The sequence below is a fragment of the Macadamia integrifolia genome, chromosome 11 (assembly GCF_013358625.1).
Source record: "Macadamia integrifolia cultivar HAES 741 chromosome 11, SCU_Mint_v3, whole genome shotgun sequence".
In the NCBI taxonomy this organism is placed as follows: domain Eukaryota; kingdom Viridiplantae; phylum Streptophyta; class Magnoliopsida; order Proteales; family Proteaceae; genus Macadamia; species Macadamia integrifolia.
Window position 1 is genome coordinate 32,398,765 of NC_056567.1, and position 19,925 is coordinate 32,418,689.

A 19,925-nucleotide genomic window follows, 5' to 3' on the forward strand; every position below is an offset into this window, starting at 1 on the left:
TTTTGAAAATAGATTTGATCATGCATGATAGGCTACGATAAAGTTATTTGTGATGGCATTATCATGTTCAATGGACGGATTCAGATGCTCCACTACGAAGGATTTGATTTAGATTGATTGAGTTAGAAGAGTCAAAGGTAGACTCAAAATGACTCTACAAAAGGTAGCGAGTAAAGACATGAATAGCTTGTTGACCCCATATGAAATATGACCTCGAATGGAGCTAATTGAAAGATAATGATCCATGTAATTGATTATTCTTGTAAAGGAAAACTCGGTACTGGCAGAACATAACTAACTCTCATGGATATAAATCATCATTGTAATTTAACAAATCTCTCTAGCTTGAGTCTCCTCATGACTGATGTATTACACGAGTAAAGGTGTAATTACATATAACCGGGATTTACTCTTAGGCCTGAATTGTAAAACCCGTCAAGTTTTATCTACATACCACCAAACTCAGATGAGATGAGATCTCCATGTTTACCTCTTCACTGGAAAGGTTGCAACCAAACGGTGGCTCCCAAATTCCATTCAATCACCCGATTCAGATTCTCATATCTCACCTGATACTTGAGAGCTTGGAAGTTATCGGTTGACACTGAAGATGACGGCGACTGTAAGATTGAAACCTTAAAAAAGCTGACGTAAGCAGAAGCCACAGAATAATCCAATACCTACAAGAGTCCATCTGAAAACGACACGTATCGAATCTATGAAGACAGTGTCAGTTCCCACAACCAATAACGATGCGACAACGCACTGACATGGTATTTTGGTCGTTACCCAACAGGAGCCTCTCCCCCGGGGAAAAAATGGAAAAAAGCTGTATCCGGCTAAGATGGTCAAGCATAACTGTATAAGCATTTCCATTGCCAACGACACTAAGTGGGATTGGGATCCTAGAAAGAGAAAGAGAGAGAGAGAGAGAGGAAGAAAAGTGAAACTGCAAAGTAAAAGAAGAAAGAACAAAGAACAACGACGTAATCAAACATAAAAGCAACCAGTAAGGCTGAACAATGAATCGATTTTCTTTTGACAGTACTCTCTCATCGGCTTCCAACCATAAAAGTTCTGTAGAAAGTAAGAAGTTCCCTCAATATTGTCTCCATTGATGTCATTTCAAATTACACAATGACAAACCAAGAAAACGATGTAAATTAAAATTGTCCTCTCAATGCACACAAAGATTTTAATGCCCCACAAAATTAGGCATCAAAATCGTCTATAGTAAGGCGGAGAGATGGAGTGAACATACGCGGTGAGGTGGAATGAACATTCAATAATTAGAATGCATGACCGAACCCTCCTAGCAATTGGATGCTCACTGCACCTCACTGCAGACAATTTATAGTCCCAATGAAATGTTATCTATTTCTCTCAATGAAGAATAGAATTACGACCACTCATCCTCACACCTCTCAGATTTATACAGAAAACAAATTTTTAACGATACCCCGTACAAGAATATTACCAAAATTTCCATATAATCCTTCAAAGTTTTCCATTGGAATGCCATCCCCTAACCCCCACCATGGAAGTACTAGTTTGTCGAGAACCCACTAATGGAGGTAAACACAAAAGGTGGGCTGATTCCTCTTGGCCTTGAGGCATTCAAACTCTTAGACTGTGTTTGGTAGCCAAGAGAAGAGAAGAAAAAAATAAAAAGAAATAAGAATCTAGAAGAGAGAAGAATAGAAAAAAAAACAAATGGTGAAAAAAAAAATGTGTATTCCAGCAACTTCAGAAGAGAAGAAAAGAAAAATTTTTATATTTTTTATTTTTTATTATGTTTTAGACAAGATTTTTTTTTTAGTTACAAAAAAAACTTCACCAATCCTAAAGTAAAATTTGAAATTTGATAAAAAATCTCCTTTTGGTTTAAAACATGCCAAGCACAAAGATAATTTATTAGACCACAATTTTTGTACTTTTTTTTTTTTTCTTGGCGACTTGTACCCCCAACACTAGCATCATCTCATAAATAATCCTAACAAATTAGTTTTGAAAAACCATTAGTTTTTCCAGGTGTGCAGAAGAACAATACTAGTAGCTCTACATGGATCAGAGCTCCTTAGAAACAAGAAACAGAAACTAAACCAGGAGAATTTGCACATTCACTGGTCATCATAGTTAAGAGTAATAACCTCTAGGTAGGTCCTCTACATAGTATAAGTAGTACATTTGTAATACAATATTTTATTTAATTAGCAATGCAAATCAGTTTGAAAATCTGCATTTGCAACATTTTTAGAGGAGAGTCGGCATGCAATCCATTGGGAAAGGATTGCCGATAACATTGTCGATGAAGTAGGGGGGATGTGTTGCATCCATCACCACAAACTGCATCTCTTCAGAAGGTTTCCAATGGCGCTTCCTTTGATTGATAAACCAGTTGTTTATCTGCTTCTGATCAAGACCTGTTGACTCTGCTAATGCCAGCTTCTGTGATTCCTGTACCCACACTATGTCTCAATCTCACATGGATAACTAATAAGACAATTCAAACAAACAAAAAAGGAAAGAAGAGGAAACTCGGAGTTCATCAGCAGGAGTCCATGATCATAACAATAGCTACTGCTTCCCTCCACAGAACAAAATTAGGGTTTCTAGAAATTCATGGAATAGAGCACCTCACATGACACCATTGGATTTTTCGGTCCCATGAACTTGTGTTAGTGCTATATACAACTGTCTGTATTGAGGTAGACAACATATCCTACCTTCAGCTGTCAATAGACGATGCCCTCCAATAGGTAAGAGAAGTACCCAATCAACCCAATAGTCTGAAACTGGATTCAACCAGCAACACAAAGAGCCCATATAGCTAAACCTGTTTTATCTTCCCTTGTTTTAGATTAATTTTCAAGGTTCTAGACTTCCTACAATAAAAATGACTAGGGCCATTCAGTTCAATTTTCTACTAATGAGCCCATGCAAGATTAAGAAAGCTAGGTACAGGGGGGACTGGAGCTCAGAACTTGCAATATAAAAAAAAAGTAACCAGCAGTAACTTCATGTGTGCCCAAAAAATCTGTAAAATGGGTAAAGCTCAAGAGATTCATTCCATGGACTTGTGATCAGCAACCTATGCCCCAAACAAGAGATTGATCAAACAAAAGTAGCTTAATAGGATATTGAAACCAAAGGAAGCATTATAGAATAGTGAAACAGTCATGTTGTTTCATGCCTCTTCATGGACTAGAATCTATTCACCAAGCACATCTGCATTAATGACATAGGAAACAATATTGTGATTTTTTTTTTTTAAATTTAAATAAAAAATTGTAAGATCAGTACCGATGGGTAAGGCCATTTGTAGTGTCTGCTCCACCAGTCCAGCAATTGCTGTCTAGCTTCCTTTGGTAGTTTCCCTTTCTTTCTCTTCTTCAAAAATTCCTTCTTGAGGCTGCCCAGATATCCACTGTACTTGCGCAAAAGCTGACCTTTTAGTTCCTTGTCTTCTGCTTGAGGATCAATGAAATTTTCACTTGCATCAGCCTCTTCCTCGGATGATCCATTCTGATCTGAAGCCACACCACGACCTGATGACAAGTGATCAATAAGTATAAAAGTGAGCAAGCAAAGACATGGAGTTTGTTCAGGTACAGAAGGCATGTTGTAGGGGTTAATCCTCCAAACTGATTTTTTCACTAACACTAGACTTACCATGTTGTACTTCCAAATATCTTCATATTTAATGTGCATTACTACCAGATGATAATGAAGGGAAAAGATTCGAGAAATTTTTGACGGGAAATCAACAGGTTGTGAGTCAGATATCCACAACAGATTTTGTAAGAGCAAACACCAAGAAACACGAATAACAAAGAGACAACAGATTCGTACGACACAGAAATTTAACGAGGTTCACACACCAGGGTGATGTACTACGTCCTCAGGCGAAGAAGAAGATGATTCACTATGCAAAAGAGAAATTACACCCTAACAACGGCAAGGAAAAACTCGCCCTAAAATCCTAGCTGCGTGAAAACCTTAGAATACAATGACTTTCTCAACAAGCAACAGTACAATATATATATACTCCAAATCGCGGGTTGACCCATCGGGTCGCGGTCGATCCGGTTGAACCATACCGCGGGGGCTACACCCCTGCACCCCCATACGAGATCAATGATAGGCTCCGGGCTTGGGCCTATCGGCCCAACTCCTCTGCTTCCATCACATATCTCAGAAAATTCCCCATTCGGATTGCCACCAAAATATGTCAGATCGGATCAATCTTTAAAACGGGTCAAGAATTCGAGACAAACTTAACAAATTTGAAATCTATTCACGTAGTTTTTGCCTCCAGAATATCACCTCGAAACTAGAATAAACACATACATAACATTGAATACAAAAGCAGCAGCAAGCTTTGCTGTTGTACCTTGCAGTGGATTAAGCTTCATCAAACCATACAATGGATGCAACGGTTTTTTTTTGGTAGGAGATGAAAAAGTTGGATCATATGTAACCAGAGGCCCAAGAAATTGTAAGAGTCATAAAGCACAGTGAGTTGAAACAATCCAATACACTCATAAATATCGAATGAGATGAAGGAAACTAGAGAATCTTACATAAATAAGATAACTTCAATGGGTTTAGAGAGGGCATAATAGGTATCATGGATATAAGCCAAAAATATGAACCTAATCTTTTCTGACATTGATTGTGATATTTATTCTATCACATGTGATGCAAATCCATGTTTCAGTTATGTAATCCAACTACTAATGATGGATTTATACAATGAGATCAATATTTATCTCAACCCAACCTCAACTAGAATCGATTGGGAAGATCAGGATTATTGCATTAGATCAAATCAGGATATAGATTAACTAGTCTTCAAAACATTTTAATAAGTGTCATACTTAATAGAATCTATTAAACTTATTAAATCCATATTTTCATGATGCACCTATGATAATTTTACAGACCAAATAAATTCACAGTACATGAAAACCATTCCTCTATCCCATGTAGCAACTTGTTGTGTTGTCCCTTGGCTGCTCAGGTTGTACTTAATGTACAACAGCATAAATAAATAAATTTTCATACCAAAGCATCTCTCATGAAAAGTTCACCTATATCTTTGATTTTTAAGAAGTGAGATGTCAATGTGGACATAGTACTTGATCTGAGGATTCTTCCAAGCATGGATTCCTGAGTGCAGAACCTAACATATACAGTGTATTCGTTCTACAGATGAAAAAGGCTATCCTCAAAATAAGATCTGACATTGGAGCGAATAGCTCAGACATCAATCTGCTAAAGGCAACAACAAATTATGGATCTTTCCTTATATCCCCTAACCCAATTTTTTTCTCAGCATATTAACACAATTGTTTCCCAATACCCATGATCCTCTAGTTTAGCTGGTGAAAGGTCTACAAAACATCATAAACCCAATAATCCTGTCTCCAAAGGAATTAGAATTTATTGACCACCATTGTCAGTTACAAACTACCAGACCGCCACTAAGACGATTTTATTATGGAATCAAATTTATCGATTTATCAAATATCTAAAATAGATTTTGATGGAGACGCACAAGATACAATATAATATAGCTCATACACAGACTACAATAATATAAAAATTTATTATCAATTCCTAATATACACTTTTATATCTAACTATGAATAATTGCTGCAAATATGCATATAACATACATTTTTCTGGATAGATGGTGGACATCGGGACAAAAGTAAGGCTTATCCATTGCGACCTAGTGGTCAAGGGTTCGAGTCAAAAAACAGCTTCTCCGCGAAGGGGGGGTAAGGCTGCGTACATTATGACCGTCTCTAGACCCTTCAGTGGTGGGAGCCTCGTGTGCTGTGTGCCCTTTTTATATATTCTTCTGGATAATGACTGCAGCGAGTAAACTCTAATTGTTTCTCTTCCCTATCTAATTTAAGGAATACTGGTTAAGAGCTAGAACTTACGATGCGTAACACCCTAAAATCATGGTAGAGTCATGCATCCATGATAGGAGAAGGATATAATCAAGTTTGCTTTTAGTGGGCAGTTTGCTTTACTTCTTGATGCACTTACTGGCAGACCACTTTATCACTGTGAAAAATAAAAATAACCTCGATAGTTATGCTGTTATGAAAAGGAAAAAAATGAGGAAGAAAAAAAATATATATTTTACCTGCATTGATCTTGTTACATAGAAAAAATAGCAGACAATAAACATCTACCAAACATAGGAACAGAAAGCAAGAAAAATGATAATACCCCAAACACCAAGCAGCATATTTTCTTTTAGAAGCTAAATTAAAAATAACTCTTGTGCCATTTTATTGTTAAATAACTCTTGTGCCATTTATTGTTATTAAGAGAAATAATCCAAACAACAGCAAGATAAATTCATGGTTCAATGAAGAAAATAAAACCACGACGAAGTGTTTTCACTATAATTTTAAATAGGCTAAGCCATCATATTATTTAAAAAAAAAAAAAAAAAAAAAAAGAAAAAAAAAGAAAAAGAAGCAGATTTAGATGACAAGTTAATGAGAAAATGCTGACCAGTTAGCTTTTGATGATCCTGATGATAATAATATCAATAATAATAATAATAATAATTGTGCAAGAGAAGGTCTAACCTAATATACCTACTATTTTATATTTCTTTATTTCAATTTTTCCCTTTAGGGGTGACCAACCATAATTGTGTACATAGGAACAGATCTGATTCATAAATAAGCACATACTCAATCTTAAAAGTATTATTAACAGGATTATAATTTTTTGCTTAGAAAAAATAGCCATAAAATTAGAAATATATCACATGGCTTGAGAAATCCTCCAAAAAACTTATTCATAGAAGATTTTGAACTTTACATAGTCTGGAAACGTGGAACGATTATCGTATTACTCAAGGAATGATAAGAGGGTGGGGATGTGCTCAGCTGGCTCAATACAAGCTCTTAAAGGCTTGGAAGGGGTGAAGTTCTTCAAAACTTAAAAAAAATGAGAAACTCCAAATTTGATTCATTAATCTACTTGCTAACACTGTTCTCCCATTACATTACATATTAAAGAAAAGTTAAAGCCCTAGCGAAAACCCTAAACAATCTCAACTACCTACCTAATTAAATTCCTACAACTGAGATTAAAAGAAACAATAAAACACTAAGCTTACTTTACTATGGGTCTATATTAATTAAATAAATAAACTACTCATGGACTTGGGCTGACCATGTACCAAATAAAAATCTGAAATAATTAAGAATCCTAAAACTAAGCCTAATTAGATTTAACAATTAATCATAAACCAAAATAAATAATAAGATGCAATTCTGGGTCTGCATCAGAAATCACGAGGGATTGCATATAGCAAAGCATGGTTAGAATGTTCAGTGTTGAGTTTTGTTTTGTCTCCCTTGTTACAATATGCATGAGTGAGATAACTAGAGAACTTAAAATTTTAATATCCTCAAGCTACAGTCAGCATTGCATTTGTTCAAGAAGTAGAAAGAAGAAAATTTCTTGTTCAAACTTTAGATCTCTCCGGTTCTTGTTTAAACATTACATCCCTCCAGTCTAATCATTTAAGATGGGACAGCACCAATTGCATGAAAAAAAAATTTGAACAAAAGAGAAACTGGCATGAACAAAAAATTAGAAAGGGATGATAAGAAAGTTAGCTTGAAAAAAATTTAAGAAATGAAATACATGTTAAAAAGAGAAACTGGCATGGACCTACAATTGCAATATTATGGTGTACTCAATATAAATTTCAATTCATGATTTGATTCTACAGCTCACACAGCAAGTTGTCTTTTCATTTAGTCCCCAACATGAAAGACATTTAAGGACTTGCACCTTTAACTTATCTTGATCGATATTAATTTCTAACATAGGTTAGATGAGTGCAAGAACAACTACGAAACCACCATAATGAGCAATTTAAGCTTTTCATTTTAACCTTTCTTATCATCCCTTTCTACTATGGTAGGCCAAGTATTTCCTACAAGCTTTGAAATTGTAATTTACCCCTCATAATAAGTTGAAATGAGACATATCAGTCTCATCATTAAGGGTTAAAACTTAAAACCAATCTCAACTAAAAGAATTACCACCTCAACATCTCCCCCCCCCCACCCCCCCACCCAAAAAAAAAAAGTGAAACCTAGTAGGTATCCACAGCATTGCATCCTCTGCAAACTTCAAATATAAAGTACCAGTCTCATCAACCTCTAAGAACCCAAAACCAACACATATCTAAGCAATTTGATAATAATAAAAAAAGGGGAGGGGGGAAATTATCTGCAACCTAAGGGGGCAACCACAGAATTTGAAGGTAAAGTTGTCTAAATCAGTATTTATATGCAAAAGGTTGAAAATTTATGAATCAACCATCATCTTCTTCGAAATCCTACCTGTAATAACCTGTTAAGATGAATCCGAGAGAAATAAAAATAAATAAAAATCTCAAAATCACTAAAAAAAAAACCTGTAAAAATAAGCTTTAACAGCTAGAATTACACTCAGAGTCAATATTTTTAGACTTGCACTCAAAATGTCCTCCATAAACATCTCTCCAGTTAGTGTATCTTCTTCCACACTTAATTTTTTTTTTTTTTTAAATGAAATATTTTCTTCCACACTTACACTCAGTAGTTAAGTCAACCTAATCTCTCCCTACCCTTGCCCATCTCCTCCACGTATATTTTATGGAGAGAATGGAAACCCACTTACCCACCAGGGAGAGAGAGAGAGAGAGAGATAGGGCCAAAGGCTTCATATATATCCAGAGAGAAATCATCTGAACAACAAAATATTCATCCAACAACCTAATAAGGAAACAACTTCCAAGATTCAACCACCTAAAGTATTAAATAATAAATATAGAATACTTCAACCTATTTTAAAGAACTTTTTTGAAAGAAAAGCATGAGGCTGCTTTATGTTTACGCCTCCATGCATGGGCATGATTTGCAAGAACTTAAGTTTTTAATCGAAAACCAGAAACCAAGAACAAAGTGAGATGAAGAAGTAGGTGTCATCACCAGAATCCGCAGAGGAAGACACAGTGAGGGCTTTAAACTGGCACTCGATGCTAGAGAGGAACATCATAGCTTCTTTGAAAGGCTTGGTGAGCTCTTGCTCGTACTTAGTAAGCATCTCACAGTAAGCTTCCATGAACTGATCTAGAGCTGGGTCTTCTCCTAGACAACCCCTCCCACTCCGAGCCATGGCCTCATCAGACGCACACGCCTCCTCTAACTTCGCCACCACTTCAGGTGGTGCTCCCACCTGTTTGGATTATTTCAATCTCATCAATGCAACCAAACGAAGAAACAATAAAAGACACTACCTTCTCCTTAATTTTTCTTCTTGTATTAGGTTAATTGGGTTCTCTCTCTCTCTCTCTCTCTCTGCTCATCAGGGTTTCAGTGTCTCTCTTTCCATTTTCTCAGCTAAGGAGAAAGAAAGACATCTTTTAGTTGATGGGTATGGGTGAGGCTTCAGTAAATTATATTGGTTTAGGTCAATGGGTCTCTATCTTGGGACCATAAGAATTAAAGGGAAGAGGGTTGCTAACGGTTTTAGTTTCTTAGGATTCTAATTTTTTGCTTTCTGTGGAACAAAATCTTCGGAAGGGGAGAAGAAAATTATGAGAATTTTATTCTTTTTCCAGCAAGAATAAAAATTCTATATCTTGTTTATCATCTTCATGATCATCACCTTTTGGCAGTTGACGTAGGCAGCTAAGAGACGAGGGTAGTGAGGATGAGACATGATCTTAGCCCTGATAGAGGAACCACTGCTACTGCCACTCTCGTTGTTGTTGTTGTTGTTGTCTTGCTCCATGAAATAAGTTCCACTAGAACTGCCCTGGTGTTGGTGTTGGTGTTGGTGGTGGTGGTGGTTGCGATTGGTGGTGGTGGTGGTGGGAGGTAAAGGAAGGAAGAGATTGCTTGTTTCTGCATTAGTAGGAGAAGTCATAAGAGGCATCATCATCATGGAAGAAAGCCCATTTCCACTGTTATCTCCAAAACTCATCAAACATGAATTACTACTACCACAACCACCCTCCATCCCCACCTCTCTCTCTCTCTCTCTCTCTCTCTCTCTTGCTCTTCTTTTCTTTTGTGATTGTTAAGATCTCTTAGAAGAGCTCTCCCGCGTTTCAAGCTACTGTTTACAGAAAATCCTAGGAAGTGGTAGTCAGTATTGGGGAGGGGGAGGGGTTTGGTTCTCTGCTTCTCCACTGTTATGTGAAAAAGCAGATTCAGATTCAGGGCTCCTTCGGAAATGGCGTAATTTAGTTCAGTCTCAGAGTCTCCTTTATAAATTTTCTTTCTCTGGGCTCACTACGACACTACCAGTTCTTTCACTGAGGCTGAACAGTGAAAATTGAAGTGAGAGAGAGAGAGAGAGAGAAGAGGTGTTATTGGTGACGCAGAGCGCACGCGGGAGGGTATGGTAGTGAAGGAGGAAAGAAGAAAGGGCGCCCCATGTTATCCTGCACCCACTCTGCAAAGCTTTCCTTCCCGAGATGATGAAAACCCCTCCTCCCCCCCCCCTCTCCTCGGTTCTTGCACTGCCACTGATGCTCTGCGATAACAGGTAGAGAGAGAAAGAGGAAAAAAGAGAAAGAATAGTCGATCTAATCGAGGATCTCGCCCAATAGCATTAGTACCAACCAAGGGAAAAGATTTACAAGTTGCAACTTACAACCCCTGAAATCCCTTTCTCTGGCTACCCTTTTGATATCAATCCGTCCGTTCATTTAATATGGGCTCATGCATTGTCGTCTTTCCTTTCTCAGCTTCTCTCTCTCTCTCTCACATTCTCTCTCCTATTATTAGTGTCATTCCATCTAATCTGTAATTATGCACTGTAGAAAAAGTAAGAAAAGCTGGTAAAGTTTGTGGGACAGTCCGAATGTCTCTCCTCCTCTTTTATCTCAATCCCTGTTCACCTATTAGCCCATGGTTCCCCTCCTGGGCTCCAGCTACCCTATTCACTCTTAGAGAGAGAGAGAGAGAGAGAGAGAGAGAGAGGTGCAACTTTAATTAGGTTTCCTTTGAAGTCCCAAGATAATTTGTTTAGGTTGGAAACTGAAAACCATCGATGGGGTTTTGCTTAACAAGATAGGTGGCCTCATGGGTTGTCCGGGATCTACTCCAGGGTTTTAGATTTTTAGCAATTGAAGTAGGCAAAAAATATTGTCAATATCTGAACACACTGAGGTGAATTATAATTATTTTCTTTGCTTATAGTAAAGAGAATAAGCTGAACAGAATCTATATATAATTCAAAACGTTGCGTACTCCAAGCCTACAACTTTTGAACATTAATGTCCTTTTTTAGTAAACTTGCCAACTAAACTGTCCCGAGGTCTTCTTGGCTTACTTAGAATTTTCCATTTTGGGTAAAAGGGTTTGTCATAATCAAAATAGGAGAAAGTTAAGATATCCTTTCTTACAAATGTAGAGATCATCTGCAGTTATCTCTCTGTTGAACAAGCTAGATGTCCTTGTTTAGGTTTTTTTTTTCCTACTCTTTTGCATGACCCACGATTTAGCAGGTAGCTGTGACTCTGCATCCTCTCAATTTTAACATTTTCTTTTTCTCTTTGATGGAAAGTGATATTTTCAAAATCACAAGATAAATCAAAGTAATCCATTTTTAGGGTTTTTTTTTTTTTTTTTTTTTAAAATCTACTTTGTAAGTTCATGCTCAGAATGGAGAGAGTACATATTAATTAAGTTATAATAGAGTATGATAAACATATATATGGACATATATGGGACGTATATCAATATGAAAATACCAAAGGGTATTTAATGGGTACAATGATAAACAAAACTCTCGCACTCGAGTTGGTGTCGGGAGACATTTCATTTATCAACAAATTTCAGATCTTATTATTTTCCTTTTATACTTAGTCGGATCGATAAGGTTGTTGATTATTTAGCAAAAAAGACATTATTAGCAATATGTATAATAATATGATCAAATTCCACTCCATGGTTGGAGGAATCATTTATTTTGCATTAACTATTTGTTCTTCACATTCTAATGGATAAAGCACCTTCTACAAAAATGAATTGAACCCAAAATTTTGACATCTACATTGCTTGTATAGACAATATCCTTTTTATACAATGGTCCCAATTGATATATTATTTGTTCATGTTGTAGAATAAATGTCTTGTGATAATTGAGAAAACAATAGATCTTTTTGACGATAATAATTCGAATCTTTTAATTCCATTCTCCTTATTCAAATTAACATCTTTTACAAATCTCCAATAGAAATATGTGTAAGAAGTGACATGTTTGATTTGGAAATATTTTTGATAGATTCCTGAAATTCACATGTTTGCATTTGTGCAGTCCCGATCAAAGTAGCATGGTATACATATAAAGGGAAAAAAATGAGTGGTTTTCCTTCAGTCAGGTAAAGGAGTATTCCTTCTCTTATCAAAAGACATAAGCCATGACATACCACCATGAATTGTTTTTTTTTTTTTTTTTTTTTTTGAGCAAAAAACCCCTTAAACAGAGAAATATTATTAGGATACATTTAGAAAAAAATATATACAAATCTAAAGAAGATCCTCAGGTAAAGTGGTGATCTTCCGAAGATCCAAATATCATACCACCATATTTAGAAAAGGTAACCTAATGTTTAGAGAGGTTTTGGGTGGGTAAAGATGAAGACACCTCCATTTTATTGGTAGATTGATTAGGGTTCTTCCATATACTGGGTGATGGTTTACAAGGGTCTTTGGTAGTGATGGGAACTTAATCATGCATATTTTTCTATAATGGACCATTATCCCTTCATGCCAACTTCGTTGGCTACGTCAGGAACTAGTCAGAGATTCCATATTTGTTATTTTCCTTTTACCCTCTTGGGCACCTTGGTTATTTATTATATGGGGGTTGATCATCTTGGCACTGAAATATTAGGCTGCCTTGTGATATAAAAAGAAGGGACACCTTCAAAGTCATATGGAATGTTGGCTACTAAGAAGAGATATTTGTAATAGGAGATGTTATGCGCCATTTGTGTCCTCAACCTCCAAACTACGAATAGGAAGATCATATCTTATGGCACCGTGTTTTGAAAATAAATTTGAAATAATTGTTGTTCTATGCCTAGTGCACTTGATTGAATGTGGAGCATTAAAGCTCATCCTACTAGAAGGTCTTGGGGTTTTTTTTTTTTTTTTTTTTTTTTCCAATATTGTCTAGGACTGATTTTTATGTGTATTGAGTTAGAAAAAGTAAGGCAAAGTTCGAGTGAGTGAATGATTCTTGGTCAATTTGGGCTAATTTCATTACAATCCAATTTGAAATTGATGAAAATCAATTGGACCTTGATTTCGAATTTGTAGACCTTGGTTTCAACTGAAAAAAATATAATAAATGGTTAAAAGTACTGAATTTAAATTTATGTAAGTTAGAACAATGGCATGTCAATGTATTTGTAATTTTGCTTACACTTCAAACTTAATTGAAGGCAATTTTTTATTTGTTTTGACCTAAAATCTTACCAATGATATTTATGGGATCCGCCATCACACCCATGTTTTCCAACAAAATAGTTATCATTTTTCCTTTCTTTTTATTAGGGTAAATCAAACTTTTTTTTTTTTTTTTTTGGGTGTGAGGGTAAATCAAACTATCATCAAACAATGAAAGAGATTACAAGACAATAACATCATCCATCAATCATAATGGAAAAGAACCCCTCCTTACAAATCTTTAAAAAAAAGTTACCACCAAAAGAAACTACCTTATTACTTAAAGCACAACATATATATATTTATGGTAAAAATGGGATTTCAGAATTAATGGTTGTACATTTAACAACTTTTTAAGTCTTGCTTTGTTATTTTTTTCCTTCTCTAGTAAAAAGATCATGGGAGTTTTAACCATACTGGTCCAAATCTAATTTCAAATCTCTTCCCCTCTCTTTGAAACAAAGCTTTATTTGAAACTTTTAATCATTGAGTGGTCAAAACCCTTTTGTATGATAATGAAAACCATCATTCGCATAAAGCATTCCAAACCCTAATGAGGGTATCCGATTACTAATGTTTACAACACTAAAATTCCCCAAGTGACTAATGCACAAGTAAGGTGGACCACCAAGGAAACAACCCAATTGTTCCCACCTAAAATTCGTGTTCACCATATCAAATAAAATTACATTTGCTTATTAATCATATCTATATATGTCTATGGTTTCCTACTTTCATCCTAATAGTTAAAATAGAAGCATGCAACATTCATTCTTAGTCTATGGCTTCAACCTTAATGGCCACATGTAGAAGCAAAAAATCATCATTTGCACTTTGCATCCATAATCAAACATGCAAGGAATTTATTAAATTTGCAATTTAATAATGAGCTTAAAGCTACCAAACATGAATTAAGTCGAATAAGTACTCTCGTTGAAACTAAAGTCCGGTAAAAGAGGTATACATAATTTCAGTTGGAAAATATGTTAGCTTGAGAACGCGAGATTGGTAGTGCAAGGATTTCCTTTTATGAATACTTGATGCTCTTTCTTACCCCCCCCCCCCCCCCCCAAAAAAAAAAAAACTCAATGATCATTGACCTTATATATTAAGAGCCAATCTTATTTAATTCAAGGGAAAAAAATTGCTCTGTTGTCCTTGTACAAATTCTTTTATACCATACTCACATAATAAATATTGAGGCTCACATTGACGCTCTTCATACTATTTAACCATGTAGGCCTCATGTAGACTGCATATAAATAATATTATTTTTCAACCCTTCATTGGTATAGTATAGAGATTTTTTCTTACACTGCTCTTGTAGGAAACCCTCCCCCTTTACTTAATTTAGTAAATGTTAAATCCAATGTTTTTAGTTGCTGTCAAGTTTTCGTGCAAGGTTGATGTATAAGGAGAATTCTGTAACTTTTTTGCCAATTTGAGATATATGGAGGTTCTTTTGATCAAACCGAATATTAGATGATAAGGTCTCCATTTAGATTAACCACATGCCAAGTTTTGGGTCCAATCTCTAACTTATTGTCTGCAATATTTGGACTTTTATGCTTTATGTTTTCAACTATAGAATCAAAGTTCGTCCAAAGTTGAATCATCAATTAAATTTGAACATCCATATACCCAATACAGGAGATGATTGATTTGAAGTTCTCCAAACTAGTAGAACATAATATGAAAAAAACAAATAGAACTAGCTCATGGGAAATATTGTTGGGTTTTATATCTTTTATCTTGATAGGTTTAGTTTAACAATCTATTTTGGGTTGTCCAATATGATCTCCTAAAAGAGAAGGTGAAGGTTTCCAAGAGAGAGTGAAAAATGTAGAGGCTTTTAAGTTTAAAAGAAAAGAGTCTAAAAAGGAGAGAGGCATCTTTCAAAGGGATTAGAGAAGAATAGAAGAGAGTGATAAGCTAGGATTGGAGAGACACCAAGGTTGAGAGAAAGAAAGTATAAGTGAGTGACTAGTGAGAAAAGACAAGAAAGAGAAGAATATATAAGGGTTTGGGAATCAAATTACAAGGGTTGTACTATTTTTCTTAGTGGAAGAGTGTATCACTCCCTAAATATAAACGGTATTGTGAACCATGTAATCTTTTGTTTCTTATGTGTGTGATTGTTTTTACTCCCTATGCCCATTGATCATACATATACGATTTCATAAGATGCTCACATCGAAATAGAAAGACATAAATTGAGCAACACAAAGCACATTATTTAGTAATCAGGATATTTGGGCAGTAATCAAGATCACATTATTTAGTAATCAACTCTAGTAATCCGGATTTTTTTTTTAAGTTCATGAACAAAATCGGTTTGGGCTTCTCTCTCTCTCTGGGGCTGATGAAATGCAGCGGCAGAAATTAGTAGCAGTCCTCTAGGGGTTTTGGGAGCTAAATGGTACGGTATTATGATATGGGCATTACTCCTCTAGTGTCTTAAAATCTCTTCTTTTGTTTTTTTCTTGGGTAGAATCTAGTGTCTTAAAATCACTAGAGGAGTACAAGTGATATTTCTGTAGAAGAGAAACCCAGCATGGATTTATGATATATTCTCTTCAGTAGTAGAAAATCTAGTCCATCCTGTAGGACTCTTTAAATGCAAACATATAATCACTTCTCCAGTGCCCATAAATTAAAGAGATGAGACTTGGAACCTGAGGTTTGAAAGGAACCTGTAATAACTAACAAAGGAACTTGAGATTTTGAGAATCTCTCTCTCTCTCTCTCTCTCTCTCTCTCTCTTAAAAGGAGGGAAGGAGGGAAGAGGAGTAAGTGAGGGAAGAGGGCATACGATGCTAATCTAATCTCACTCTAGACCCCATCTGCATAAGAAAAGATACGTCAAAGAGTAGGTCAGAGAGACGATACTCTGCTGTCCAATTGGAGGACATGAGGAGTGAAGCCAGCCCAAGCTTTTCTGGTTCCCTACTTTAAGTCTTGTCCATGGTTCTATGCCTCATGTGATATGGAAAAGAATTTTTAAAAAGAATAGGGAATCATCCATATATAATTCTAACCAGGTTACATTAATATTAAAACAAATCAATTCAGAAGCCCACTCAAAAAGGGTATGTGAGAAAAACTGTTAATCTCTATTTTTATCAAGAACTATTCTTTTTCTTGGTTATTTTATAAATAAAAGAAAAAGTAGATCTCCTTTTTATCTAAATGATTCTTAAGTACTAATTATAGACAAATCCAATCATCATGAGCTGCTTCTTGTTGTTAAAAATGCTTTAATTAACTAGTTTGAAAATTGAAACTTCAGTTTATATTACTTAATTACAGCCTTGATCTTCTCATGATATGGTGCCAACTTTGGGTTACCTATGACTTAAAAGGTAGCAGATGAGAATTTAAAAGGAATGATGGTCATTTTAAACTGTAAAGAGTAAACAATGGGGTTGATCTTGTATAGGGTGATTCATTTGGCATCTAATGGTTGGTCACTTGGTTGCTTGCGGGGTTGTGATTTTGATGGACCCATCAATTCAAGAAATGAAAATATGCTTGGCTTGGGACTGAAAATTACTATGATTTGCTTGTTACTATAAATATTTTATACCATAGATTCAATAGATGTAGAGAATTGATTATTGTAAATTATTTAAATTTTAAGAATGGACATGTTCTAAATATAAATCTGATATTAAAGAGTTTGAAAGGAAGATTCTTCTTTTCGTCCATACTAATTTATTGCTAAAGGGAAAGAGAGATATATACAAAGATAATAAGCAAACCCTTGAGGCCATCTCAAGGACAATCCGAGGAAAAAAAAAAACCAAGATACCCAATCAACAAATTAGGGCATTGTATGGCCCCTCGCAAAACCCAAACTGCTAACTCATCCTGATCTGTTCCATTTAGGAATAACTCCCTAAGCAGACCTCATAAATAAGTTTCTAGGGTTTTGAAACCTTCGTGAAGAGATGCACAACAAAGCTCTTCAACATCCAATCAAAACTTGATCAACACTGGCTTTGGCCGAGTTTTGTTACATAATAACATGAAATTCTTCTCCATCCAAATATGAGAAGTTGTCTTGTAGAAAAAAACTTAACAATACTACCAATAGTTTTCCCACTAAATGTTTCCGTATCCCAATTTGGTTAGCTCACTCACATCGCTTCTAGAAAGCCTCACCACAGGAGGTGGAGGGAAGGAAGCAAAGCTGACATATAACTTCCCACACCCGACAGGCAAAAGGGCATTCAAAAAAACAAATGGTACGTACTCTTAACCTTATTTTTTTTTTGGGAAGACCCAACATGAAGGGACCTATGAGGGGTCCCATTTATTACTAACTAATAATCTACTTACTATTATATCAATAAAAGTGAGGCAATAGGATTGAACCTTTGACTTTCCCTGAAATTATACTATAACCCAGTTGTCCAACTTAAAATTATATTATAACCCAACTGGCTAGTTGTTTAGCCGTTTATGCCATTGACAAAAAGAAAAATCTGATAAATGGAAGGTTGTCATCATGCGTTAGTTCAGCATAGAATATATAGATGCCGGCCTAAAGAGATCCATGATTTGGTGAGCCACAAGATCCACATCCACATAAAATGGTGAGAGTGGAGGTGGTGGTTCACCGCAGACATCCCTTTCAAACATGTGAACCAAATTAGGAAGACAAGACCCACCTCCTTCTTATCCTCTCATAATCTTAGTGTGACAGTTGAAGTGTTCCTCATTTATCCTTTAATGTTCTCACAGTCCCCTCAACCCTTCCTTGTGATTGAATGTGAATCATAAGAAGGGGAATACAAATAGCTAGGATCTGTGTTTGTACACATAATAAGGAAACTCTTCGTTTTTAATAGAAGAAGAAAGTAGAGATTATCTAAAATTTAGGAGGGAGGGGAACAGGATTGGACTTTGGTCTTTGGTCTTTGGGTGAATGAAAAGTTTACACTGGTTATCATCTTCACTTTGGATTGGGTTTCTTCTTTTTTCAAAAAACCCAAGAAGAAATTTTATATATCTTGACTTGACCTACGCCTCTTTAACATTCTCTTTGTTTTGTATCTTGAGGTATAAGAGATCCTCTTGTTGATTTTGTTTCAGAGAGAAGAGACTTGTTGGTTGTGGACTTGTGACTGATGTGTTAAAAAATCACATCCATGAAAACCATTGAAAGCCATTGAAGAGACATTAAAACCCTACAAGCCTACAATTACAAAGCACAATTTGAGTTGCCAAACCATGTGTTTGAGACAACGTGTCATGTGTTCTCTGGTCAGTAGTTAACACTTTTTGTATATGAGGGATGTGGGTCCCACACTCCACACTCCAAACAGAGATAAACCCTAGAAACTAAAATACAATTTTCTCGATGGTGGTGTTTGATAGGATAGGATGATGGTTCATTTTGGCCGACAATATTCTCTTTCCATTACCCAATCTCCTGGCTTGTGGACTATCTGTTATCTATCTTCTGGTAATGGCCTATAACCTTATAGGCTATAGCTGAGATGCCTTGCCTTGCCTTCCCCTTCCTTATGATTTCCACCTAAAGATACTAAACTTACAAATCCCAGGAAACCTAAAATATTTGCTTGGACTTATCATCTCAATATGTCATTATCATATGATATCAGCTTCTACCCTTTTTCTGTCCTTTTTGGTAGTTTAATTACTGTTAATTACATATAATTTGGAGTTGGAGGCCTCTTTATTAGTTTTTTTAAGTTATTACTGCTATGGGTGTTGCCACTGTATGTTGTACTGTCCGAAGGGCATCCATTGATCCAAACCATAGTTTTAAAAACCGGATTAAGCTGGCAATCAGACCGGAAAATTGGAACTGTCCTCTTTTTTTGTCTGATCCACAATAGATTACGCTGCTTATTGAGAGAGAGGATTGGCTCCTACAACAGTACATAGATTAATGGGAGCATTAGTAAAAGCATCAATAGGATTAGAATAGGTAACGCTGCTTATTGAGAGAAAAGGTTGGCTCCTACAACATACATAGATTAATGGGAGCATTAGTAAAAGCATCAATAAGATTAGAAATTCCACATTTCATGAGGAATGGGATGGTCATTTCACCCCCACTCTATCTAGGTGTTGGGGCCATGCTTAGTTTTAGGCCTTTTTCTCAATTTTTTAATAATTTTATTTTTATATTTATTTATTGAGAAAGTATTCTTTGTCTAGGAACATGGGTTGTGCCAACGTTCAATGTATCTATCTCACTCCTCTTTCAAAAAATGATAGATGTATCATTTTATAGAGGTGAAGAAAAGAGCATTTTTCCTTATCATTTTTCTTTATTTGTATAATGGTATAACCAGTCTTTCAACCAAGATTTTTAAACTTGGGATCAGTCTCAATCAATAGTGATACGGATTGGATCTGCTTTTGTCTAAAGAAAAAAAAAAAAAAAAA

At 35.7% G+C, this 19,925-nt stretch overlaps 1 protein-coding gene across 1 annotated transcript; it reads right to left on the bottom strand.

Moving 5' to 3' along the window:
- Positions 1–1,979: 1,979 nt before the first annotated feature.
- On the bottom strand, positions 1,980–10,722 carry LOC122093263 (homeobox protein SBH1). The gene is made up of 4 exons (XM_042663549.1): positions 9,706–10,722; positions 9,027–9,273; positions 3,304–3,548; positions 1,980–2,457 (listed from the first exon to the last, which is right to left on the bottom strand). The coding sequence occupies exons 1-4, from the start codon at positions 10,057–10,059 to the stop codon at positions 2,254–2,256; spliced, it is 1,050 nt and encodes a 349-aa protein (XP_042519483.1). The 5' UTR covers positions 10,060–10,722; the 3' UTR covers positions 1,980–2,253.
- Between the last annotated feature and the right edge of the window lie 9,203 nt (positions 10,723–19,925).